The following is an 11659-nucleotide window of genomic DNA, read 5'->3' as shown; positions in this document are numbered from 1 at the left end:
GGCTTTAAAAAAAATTGATCAACAGATGGACTTGATTGTGCAAAAATCTATGTAAAAAATTTGCTAGAGTTTATCGAAGGTGGGAGAGGTTGGGTATCCAGAAGACAGCTTTTAGGGCATTAAGACATCATCAGAAAAAGTAGACTGCAACCCAAGAGCCAACCAGATTAACACTCAGATTCTTGACAGTTCAGTATCTTCACTGTGCAACCTCTGTGTTCTGGTGCTAAAATTCTGTTTTATTTTAAGCCAAAATAGCCTGAAACCACCCTTTCTGTTACAACTTTTTCAGAGGAAAATGGGAAACACACAAAGCAGTTAATACTACAGTACAGGATACCTGTACCTTCTGACCAGGTCTCAGTGGGTCCACCAGAAGGAACTATGAGCAGAAGGACTACCTGGCATCATAGGCCAGCCAAAGCTATAAAACCTGGTCATCTCATCTATCAACCAAGTATCAGTTCTTGTCAGTGCATATAGTGTACTAAAATTCATGGAAACCTTCATAAAAACAGTCTGCAGCAGATACGTACAAGCAGGATCTACAGCTGGCTATCAGCTTCCACTTGTGCAGTTACTTATAGCTGATCCTTAAATATATCAAGTCACATTGAGAGCAGCTTCCAGAAGAACTGCTTCTTTGAACGTGTGCTGTAGGGTCACAGCTGTCCCTGCATGTCAGAGCAAAGCCCAGACATTGCCACAGGAAGGGAACTTAGGTTGGAGGCCTGGTGCTGCAGTGATGTGTTGCTGATGGTCTCCTGGGAAGCACTGTTGGCCCATGCCGCCTACCTCATACATCCACTGTGCACAAGGGCTCACCACCAGGCTGGGCAGATGCTACAATTGACATCTTGGGCTTCTTCCGAGTCTCCTCCTGGAAGAATATAAGTCAGTGATACTAGAGGCACACCCAGCAAAGAGATTCACAAGAGTGAAAAGGGTGGAAGCCCCTGAATTCCGAGAGCACAAATGCTTGTGATACCTGGCTAGGAGGGAAGGTACAGGGAGCGGGCTGGGTTGGACCAGGCCAGGAGGGTCTCCTCAGAATGCCAGGGTAGACTCCCATGTGCTGCAGTTTCCCTGGCAATCTAGAGACACCCAGAACGGAAGAATTTGCAACAAGCTGGGATCCACCCCTCCAAGATGAGTGTCATCCTAGCCTTGCTTGCCTGGAAGCCCAGTCAATTTTCCCTACAAATAAGGACTGTGTGTCTTTAGTCTGTTGTCTTGATCCCCACAACTAATCTACCCAAAAGAGTCAAGCTAGCAAGTACTGCTTACTCTAGCAGACAAGGCCTACCCCTACCCGAGAGCAGTAGAAAGGCAACTGGCAATTGACACTGGGTACTAAGAGTGTGTTCATACCTGGGTCAATGTCACCAGATCTGGAATGGCTCTTAACTCAGAAGGCCTAGGGGTGTGAGTAACTATAAAATACTTTCCAAGGCCAGGAAACAATCAGTAAGAAAGCCCAATTGGGACAGAACACCTATGGCAGTTTTAGGAAGCTTTACCAAGACCACCAGGTTCTCCCTAGGCTTAACTGTTCTATGATCTTTGAGTTATCAAGTACAAGGCCAGTGCACAATTCTTGCCCTCCAATTGGATCCTTAGGCACTGTGTTTTTAAGGAAAGCACCATCCATGCATGCTAGAACTTAAAGATCAACCTCATCTGGAAGGACGAGTAGTAAGCATTTCCAGAGTTAGGGATCAGAAATGGGCTCCTAAGATCTAGGTACAAGGAAGGAGCTGACCCAGCAATCCTGGTAACTATGGTATGGGCAGAAACAGTACAGGGGACTGTGGGGGTAGATGTTGAGTTTAGGGGGTAGGTGGCAGGTGGCCTGGGGGAGAGGAGAGAAAAGGAGATAATCACCCGCTCTGCAGCCAGCCTCTTCATTTCCTCTTGCAGCTTGCTCAGGATGTGAAGGTTGGGCCTGTTCTTCTTGGCATACTGCTGTAGCTCTATCACACTCTTGTCAGAGGTCTCCTAGGGACCCAAAGCTTGCTCTCAGAACTGCCAAGCAGCAGTGTGCTCATGACCACCCAAAACAGGAGCGTAAGGGCCTGGTGGGGAAGTGCACACCATTGGCCCACCTGTGACGAGGCCTTGGCTGCTGACAGATACAAGCTATAAGCACAGCCCTGAGCTCCCAGGCCTCTCCCAGAAACTGTCCCTTTCTCCATGATCACACCTCTGTTTACTGGCTAAGTACAAAAGTCAAGCACTCACTATGCTAGAAACCCTCAGAGAGTGGCTGAAGTCAACTGAGACATAACACAGCCAAACAGCCTGCCCAGCCATTCTCTCTGGTCCCTTCTTGCCTTAGAGTCCATAGCCAAGGATGCTCAGTGTCTTGGCATGCCAAGAGGTCCTGTGCCAGACAGGGGCCATTCACCCTCCAGGTGAAGAAAGCCCCTGCCTATGGTTGCAGTAATGTTCTCTATCTGTTTCAGCCCAGGACTATGTACGGCAAACACTGCACCTACATTTCAACTCATAGGAAATGCTTCCATTCAGGCTAGGGATGCAGCTCAGTGAAAGCAGTCTTCACTTAGCTTGCACAAAGTCCCAGTATGAGCCAACAGCAGGGAGGGAAAGGAATCAGTAAAAAGAGAAGGAGCCTTATATTGTTTATATTCTCCATGTGGCTCCTGGACCCCTGCCTTGCCCGTCTAGAGCAAGGACAGGAGCAGGCCTCAGTTTTAGAGAACCTGGGGGATGCCGCACAGCTCCAGACAACTGGCTCAAGGGTTCACAGCATAGTCTTCAGGGTCACCACCTATACTCATCTAAATGATGGGATCCTGATGATCTAGGTAGTTTCTACATATATTAAGGGAAAATGTTACAAAATGCTAGTGATCTAGGTCAGTACTGGAGCATTTGTTTAACACGTACAAGGCTCTGGGTTCCATCCCTAGCACCCCAAAAAGGAAATAGCCAGCCGCGTGGTGGTGGCGCACACCTTTAATTCCAGCACTTGGGAGGCAGAAGTAGGCGGATCTCAGTAAGTCTGAGGCCAGCCTAGTCTATGAGAGCTAGTTCCAGAATAGGCGCCAAAGCTACAGAGAAACCTTGTCTCAAAAAAAAAAAAAAAAAAAAAACAAAAAAAAAAACCCAACAAAAACAAAAACTACAACAACAACAAAAAACACCCAAAAAAAGAAATTGCCAACACCCACTTCCCAGTACTTCCCTGAACCCATTAGGTTTCAAGACTGGTTTAAATTCTGAGAACTAGATAAAAGCTACAGAAACAAAATAGGCAGTATTTATATTCTGTAAGCCACTGAGATTTTCAACTAAACAAGTATATACCGTGTGGGAACTGCTAAAGGACAGCTCCCAAGCCTTCACACAACTCAGCACCAGGTAGTGTTCATTGCCTGCACCTACTAATGGTATGTTGCAGCCCTGGTGCTCTAGGCATGGCTTGTACTTAAATGCTTGGCAGGTTCAAGAGTAAGATGTAGCTTGGGTGTCCCTACCCTCAGCCTGTACAATCACTGGCACAACAAAGGAGAGATAAAAGCAGTGCTAGGCCTGACCTTGACAGCACACTTAGAAATGAGCTCCAAAGCAAGAAACAGGGAAGCAGAGCAGCTGCCGATGTCCTGACAGTCTGGTTACCTGCTTCACCATTTTGCTGCTCTCACGGCCATACATGCGCAGTAAGGACCCCCAATTCTTGACATGTGGGTGCAGCAGCTGAAGGATTTTTTGAGAGGCTAATTGTTTCCCAACTCGTTTATTCTTACCTGTGAGAGGAAAAAAGCAAAGGTGGAGAGGAGTCACAAATATCCAAACAGAAGAACCTTTCCTTGGTATCTAGGGAGCCATGCAGGGAATTCCACAGGAGGGTAGACAGTGCTTTCCCACTGTGCTAGACACCATGACTCACAGTCCTGAGACCTGGACCCAGGTACCACTCTGCCGAGCAGCTTTCAGGAGATCCAGACGAGGACAAGTGGAAAAGCTATTAGCCAAGACAATGAAGGTTCCTTCTCTCCAGTGTCCCACTCCACCCCACTTTCCTGCAACACACAGACCAGCAGCAGCAAGGATTCCTATAATGTCTATGACTCCTGAGGGTAGGTGCCTTGGTGGAGCCTCCATATGAAGGATGCCCTGAGCCAGGAGAGCTCTTTAGGCTGAAAGATCATTGGACTGCTCACTCTCTCAACGTTCTCAGCAGCCTACCCCTGTGGGGACTAGAGTTTGTAGTGTGCAGCATCGGTAACTGGGAACATCCAGGTCTAGATGTGGGTCTGTAATTTCCCAGGGTCCTCTAGGGATCATCCCCTAATATATATAAAACTAAGTTTTCCTTATAGTGATTACTTAGTGTCTTACTTTATGGTAAACACACCTTTTTTTTTTGGGGGGGGGTTGTTTCAAGATAGGGCTTCTCTGTGTAACAGCTCTGGCCGGTCCTGGAACTTGCTTTGTAGACCAGACTGGCCTTGAACTCACTAAGATCTGCCTGCTTCTGCCTCTTGAGTGCTAGGAATAAAGGCATGTGCCACCATGCCTGGCCTTTTTTTTTTTTTTTTAAAAGAACACGGTCTTACTATGTTGTTCAAGCTAATTCTGAACTCATATCCTCATGATTGATTCTCCTGCCCAGCCTCCTCCTAAGCTGGAACTACTGGCTTTATGTTGGCCTTTACTAAGTACCTATGTCAATGTGAAAGCAGAGTAAGGTGGTGCCTAGAAACCAGAATACAGGAGTACAGATGGATAGATAGCCATCAGAAGGCACCTCAGCCTGCTCCTCAGAAAGCCAATCCCTCATCCAGAGACTGGCTGGTTAGAGGTAAGAGAAGCAACAGTGGAACAGAAGGAAGAATGCAGGCAGGGTCACCACAACTCTAGCTTCAGATGAAGGTGGCCCACACAAAGTCGGGGCTTACTTGGGATGACTGCCAAAGCAGTAGTAGATTAGGTAGGCCACACCCCCTCATGTCAGAAACTGCTGGCCATACCCCAGCAGTCCTCTGAAAACATGCCAGGCTATTAGGGAAGCAGGGGAGGAGACAGGTCCTTACACCACCCGCGCACTGTGTGTTTGCCGCACGCCATGACATATTCGCTCTTCTGGTTTTTCCCAGGAACCACTTCAAACTTGATGGATGTGTCACCCATTCCATGGTTTCTTTCAGGAGAAAACAAAGATGACAAGGAAACATCAGTGGATGGTACTTGTACATGGTGACTTCTAAGGAGGGCTACCAAATGACAAAGTCCATTAGCAACTCTTCAGAGAAAACCCGAACACCTCCCTAGATGACTAAGGAAGATTACCCTCACTCTTCAGTTACCCAGCACTGGCCTATCAGTCAGAGCCAAGGGGCTCATGTATATCCAGGCAAACAGATAATGCCTTGGGACAAAATCCAAGTAAAAATTTGAGATGCCCAGAGGAGCTGTCATGACTTGATTTTTGAGGAAGCTGCTGTCTACTCTACCTTTTAAGGCACTCATGGAGGATCTGATACGGAGACAACAGCCCGGCCTTGCTGGTCAGTTCGTAGACTCGTGAATCCTCAATGCTGATGTGGTTAAAATACTAAAACAAAAGCACATACTTGTGAATCCCGAGCAAGCCCAGACTTCTTAAGAGTCGTGCCACACTGTGTGCTTCCCTCACATGCAGAACATCCTGTCACCTCACTAGATCATGTCATACCTGATATCCCTTTTAGTTGGTAGAACTGTTTGGGAGAGATTAGGACAAGGTGTGTCACTATGGGTGGGCTTTAAGGTTTCAAAAGCCCATACCATTCCTAGTTAGATTTACCACCCAATCCCACCTCCTCGTGGATGAGACGTGAGCTCTCAACTACTGCTTGAGCACTATGCCTGCCTGCCTGCCTGCCAGCCACCATGCCTCTCACCAAGATGGTCATAAACAAACCCTCTGAAACTGTAAACCCCAATAAACCCTTCTATAAGTTGCCTCAGTCATAGCGTTTTGTCAGAGTAATAGAAAAGTAAAACACATGAGGAGAGAAATTTTGCACAGCAAGACTCAGGTAGGCTAGGGGTGGGAGAAGCAGCTATAAAATGCATGGGACAAAGGATAGAGGCTCAGAAATTAGTAACTAACAGAACCTCCCCTGACTTGATCTCAGACTGACCCTAAACAGGAGATGCCAGATAGCTCAGCTCACTCCATAGCACAGACCATCACTGTACATCTCTGGGACAGACTGCAGAAACAAAATACAGTCATGCAAGGATAAATCTACCTGCTGATGATGAATCATATACACAAGAGTAGTCCCATAGGATTTTATTACCTAGCAACATTAGAGTCACCCTAGTTCGTATAGGGACCCTTTATAGAGTTTACAAAAGTAACACATATCTGTACCGCAAACTGGGTGACTTTAAGCAATAATAGTGGGTTCTCTCACAATTCTAAAGGTGAGAAGTAAAATTCAGGGTAACCAGCAAAGCTGTACTCCCTCTGCAGAGACTACATGGGAAAATCCTTTTCAGGTCCTATGGCTTACGGCAGCGCCAAGACAATCTTTACTAGATCTCTTTTTTTCTCACCTCTGGAAAACCAGTCACAATTTTTCAACCACAAATCAATTAAATTATACCTGTAGCATCATAGTCTCCAAAGTAAGGCCACATTCTTAGGTACCAGAGATTAGTCCTTCCTTTTCAGAAACATATAATACAACCCAGACCAGAATCCCCAGGGACTTAGAACAAAGCTTAACTTTTCAGTTGACAAGCAAATAGGAACAAAGAGCTTAAAACAAACATTAAACAATAGACTCCACCAGCCAGAGGATCTCTGCTGGGAGCCGAAGGTCTCTCACTAGCCTGCTAGGTAGCCCCAGAGCCCAGACCTTGGATGACATGAAAAAGCTACATCAAGTCCTCTCTAGAATGACACTTGAACGGCTCTCCTATGTCTGCACTGCTCAGGTAACAACAGTGTGGAGGAATTTAGTAGATGAAGAGCCCAGCCAAGACTGGTAAGCATGAATTCCAACTGTCGTGGCTTCGTTATTGTCTTCAAACAGGCATCATAAGATGTCTCTGCCTTCAAACATATATAAGCCATTCACCCTTACCAGGAGTTAGGCCCTGGAACTAACCACAAGGACCTGATTACCAACATCAGCCTATCTGAGCTTGCTCTAACCAGCAGTTGACACCTGGACATCAGGGCTGAACAGGGAGACAGTGAATTATCTCCAACCCCAATCTCTTCCCTGAAAAACCCTGACTAGCATACCCATTGAAGAACACACACTCAGAAACACAAAGATGTCTGTGTTTGGTGCAAGACTCTAAACATAAAGCCCACAGCAAACATCTCTGTGGAGTGTTTCTTCAGTGTAATGAAATGGCAAAGTTACCTACAGATAATCACTGCTATTTCTGGGAGACTCAACTGCTCAGTGCCCATAGATGACAAAGAAGCACAAGCTACTCCAGCCCATGAAAATCTACACTCTAGATACTGAGGAACAGCATCTTGATAATCAGACTTACACAACAGCCTTCAGCAACATCCACTCAAGACAACCAAATGTGTGATTATAAACCATGCCACTTAGAAAACTTCAGGTCTAAATGACCTCACCACTGGCAATGATGACCACTCCACATTTAAGGAAGAAATAATACCAGCTGTATCTACACAAACTCAAGGATGATACTTCACAGCTTAGTTTATGATGCTACCAGTACCATATTAAAACATCAGAAGAAAGTAAGAAACCATGAGATGAAGCTTACACAATAGCAACTGTCAAAAACACAGATGGAAAATTCGGAGAATATCAGCTAGTATTCATGGTGGTGTATGTCTACATGCCCAACACTTATTAAGATAAGGCAGGAGAATCCTTAGTTCCTTGCCAGACTGGGCTATGTACCAAGACCCTGTCACCAAAGTGGCAAGATATAGTCAATACACAAACAGTAAGTTGTATTTACATGCCAGCAATGATCTAAAACTAAACGTTTACCCACTACGTAGGACAATCTAAGAATCATAAAATGTGAGCAGAATCAGTATGATAAAAACTTGCAATTACTAACAATGGCAAAGGCTAAGAGAGGTACTACTAGTATGATCAGCTAATCTAAATGAACTTAGTAGACACGTTACAAAAAAATAGATAATACTCAAGAATACAGATAATTCTTTACAATTACTATCTGGGAAAGATATTACTATAAGTTAAACTATAAACTGTGTCTTCTGCCCCAAAATTTACAAGTTGAAGTCCTAACCCTTATTACCTTAGAACGTAACTACATGGGTAAAAGGGGCCCTACATTAGGACACAGTACTATCCCCAGGACTAATTCCTTATAAACAGAAGAATTTAAGAAAGAAACATACTTTCAAGGAAAAACATAAACATGAAGATAGCCATTCCAGAACCCAGAAGGCCTCTGCTCAGTGTCTATAAGAAACTTACAGGCTTGACACTATTTTGGACTTCTGATCGACAGAACTAAGGCAACTAAATTTCTGTGGTTTAATCTGCCAGCCTTTGATTTCTGTTATAATAACATTAGTAAACAAATAGTAACAGCAATGATTAACCTTGTTTGTGGTGCTCTATGTATATGGTATGGTATGTTGTGTGGTCCACTTCCATAATTGCCAAAAGTTTTAATTGTCTACTTCTCAACAAAAAGACATACAAATTAAGTATAGATAGTCCTATATGGGGGAAAGCAGAAAACAACTATTCCTGAAGGAAGTGGACTTATCAAACACTTCAAATTACTCAAAATAAAAACACAAACTTGGTCCGTTGGAGATAGCTCAGTGGGTAAAATACTAGCCATGCAAGCATGAAGACCTAAATTTGAACCTCACAATTCTTATTAAAAACAAACAAAAAAACAAACAAACAAAAAAACTAGGCACTGTGGCATATGCCTGCAATCTAAGCACTAGGGAGAAGAAGACAAACAAGTCTCTAGGGTTTACTGGCTGGCTATCCTAATCTAATTGGTAAATTCTAGACCAGGCGAGAGAGCCTATCTCAAATAACAAGATGATTAGTACCTGAGGAATGACATTCAAGGATGACCTATGATCTACACATACAGACATACAAAAACACACAGTACAAAATTAAAGAAATCATGCCTAGAGACTGGAGAAATAGCTTAGCAATTAAGAGCACTGACTGTTCTTATGTAGGGGACCCAAATGCAGCTCCCAGAAACCATGTTGGGCAGCTCATAACTGCCTGTAACTAAAGCTCCAAGGAGATCTAACACCCTCCTCTGGCCTCTGTGGTCACAGGCACAGGCACACACACACAGAGTACACACTCAAACACATATGCATAATATAATGAAAATTGGGAATGAAAGGAGAGCGCTTAGCAATTAAGAGGGCAGTAGCAAAGGACATCCCTAGCATATGCAAAGCCATGTGTTCAATCCCTGGCATCACAAAATAAACCTAATCAATCAGTCAGTGAGATAACTGTAACATGGATTACTAAATAGAAAAAAAAGGGAACGAAAGTCATTCTGCTACCATCTCCTTCCTAGGTTCCTTTGAGGCAAATATGGCAATGATCAATGGTCAATAATAAAGGGGATGGTTTTAAAAACCTCAGTGGGTAACAGTACTTACTGGAAGTCTAACAGCCTGAGTTCATTCCTTGGGATCCATATGGTGTCCTTAGAACTCTACACATGTGCAGTTGCACACACAAACCCACATAATAAATGAACAAACAAACAAATAAATAAATAAGGGGCTGCAGAGATGATTCAGCAGTTAAGAGTGCTTACAGCTCTTCCAGAAGACCCGAATTTATTTCCCAGCAATCATGTTGGGCAGCTGAGAGCTGTGTGAGTCCAGCTCCAGGGGATTTGATGCTCTCTTCTGGCCTCCCTGGGCACCTGCCCTCACATGGCAAACATGCATACAAATAAAATCCATCTTAAAAAAAAATGCAAGGTAGTGATAATGCATGCCTTTAAATCCCAACACTCAGGAGGTAGACGAAGCTCTGTGGGTTCGAGGCCACCTTAGTCTACAGAGTGAGGTACAGGACAGCCAGAGCTGTTATACAGAGAAACCCTGTCTTGAAAAAAACAAAAGAAAAAGCAAAACAAAACAACAAAAATACAACTTAAAGTAACTTAAATAAAAGATTGTAACAATGTGGTGTTGTTCTTTATTTGAAATGAGATCAGTTAAGGATTACGATGCTGGTGAAAAAAATCTCCAAGCTGCCCATAAATCATTTTTCATTTCTAAGATCTGACTCTCTATTGTTATAAATTAGCCAGCACAGGTGTTTTAGTGACAAAGAACGCCTCACTGAGAAAAGGTACCAAGCCACATGGCTAAACAAAGAGAAGAATTAAATGTTGATTTAAGTTGTAAGATTTAGTTAGTAATAAGCCTGAATAATACGCCAAACAGTTTGTAATTAACATAAACCTCTGTGTGTTTCTTTGGGACTAAATGGCTGTGGGCAACCAAACATTTGGCAAGAATTTCCACATAAACCCTGGGAAAGCTCTAAAAAATAAAAATAAAGGCGGGGCGGGGAGGAGAGCGCTCTAGAATGACAAGAACAGAGTCAAGCATAGCTTCTTGGTAACTTGTCTTTTTTCCAGTAGACTCTGTTTGCTGGTGGCAAGCAGAGACAGGGCTCCTTTAAGAGAATCTTCCTGACTCAACATTAGCAGCAAGAGCCTCGCAATTGTTTTTTTTTTTAAATATTTATTTATTATGTATACAATATTCTTTCTGAATGCATATATGCTTGCAGGCCAGAAGAGGGCACCAGACCTCATTACAGATGGTTGTAAGCCACCATGTGGTTGCTGGGAATTGAATTCAGGACCTTTGGAAGAACAGACAATGCTCTTAACCGCTGAGCCATCTCTCCAGCCCCCTCGCAATTGTTTTAAGAGGCTCTACCAACAAAAACTTAAATGGTGATTATAAGCAGCTGGCATCAGGCTTCTTGGTGGTAGCATGAACCTTGAAACTCCAGTGTTGTGGCAGTAAACATGGCTCCTGCCAGTACCTCCACCGTGAAGCTAGACTCTTAAAAAGCTAAGGAATGGGGTGGAGCCAGCTGCCAAAGCCACAGCTTTAACCCCAGCTATATCACTTAGCAGATTAAAGACTGCCAGAAAAAGATAAAGATATAAAGATAAATTCATTTAAAAATATACGTAGGCTTGGGAGAGAAAAGAAAAAGAATAAAGTCCTTAAAAAAAAATGGTTGGGTGTGGTGGCACATGCCTGTAATTCCAGCACTTGGGAGGCAGAGACTGGCAGACTCTGCCAGCCTGATCCACAGAGTGAGCTCCCAGAGAGACACAGAGAAACCCTGTCTCAAAAAAAGTAAAAATAGTTTTTTTTTTAAAGGCACATGATGGAAAATACATGTATGTAATTGTGCTGTCTTTGAATTCTTTGACTACTGAAGAAGCAACAGCTGCTAAAAGACATTTGATTATAAACGTTATTAGATTAATCCAACTTTTATATTTTAAAAATGCCTTGATTACAAAAGATAAGTTACTTTGGAGAAGAGGTTTTGCTTTTGTTTCCACAGAAAATAAAAAGTTGTGGATTCATTCTGGATTAAGAAAAATAAAGTGTGATCAAGGAAGA

At 43.6% G+C, this 11659-nt stretch overlaps 1 protein-coding gene across 3 annotated transcripts in view; it reads right to left on the bottom strand.

Moving 5' to 3' along the window:
- Positions 1–218: 218 nt before the first annotated feature.
- Positions 219–11659, bottom strand: part of Dgcr8 (DGCR8 microprocessor complex subunit) — a 32548-nt gene continuing 21107 nt past the window's right edge. For 2 of the 3 annotated variants that reach the window (XM_050123054.1, XM_050123053.1), the window contains exons 10-14: positions 5481–5581; positions 5061–5167; positions 3643–3770; positions 1885–1998; positions 219–880 (exon numbers count right to left, since the gene is read on the bottom strand). In XM_050123054.1, the coding sequence (XP_049979011.1) occupies positions 797–880; positions 1885–1998; positions 3643–3770; positions 5061–5167; positions 5481–5581 (534 nt within the window). In that variant the 3' untranslated portion in view covers positions 219–796. Of the gene's footprint in view, positions 881–1884; positions 2076–3642; positions 3771–5060; positions 5168–5480; positions 5582–11659 lie in introns of all 3 variants that reach the window. The other variant, XR_007588845.1, reaches the window with a different exon arrangement.

Source organism: Alexandromys fortis, unplaced genomic scaffold, assembly GCF_014885135.2.
Source record: "Alexandromys fortis isolate MF-2015 unplaced genomic scaffold, M_Fortis_MF-2015_v1.1 scaffold_219, whole genome shotgun sequence".
NCBI classification, from domain to species: Eukaryota; Metazoa; Chordata; class Mammalia; order Rodentia; family Cricetidae; genus Alexandromys; species Alexandromys fortis.
The sequence above is the reverse complement of the archived record's forward strand: the minus strand, read 5'-3'. Positions and strand labels throughout refer to the sequence as shown.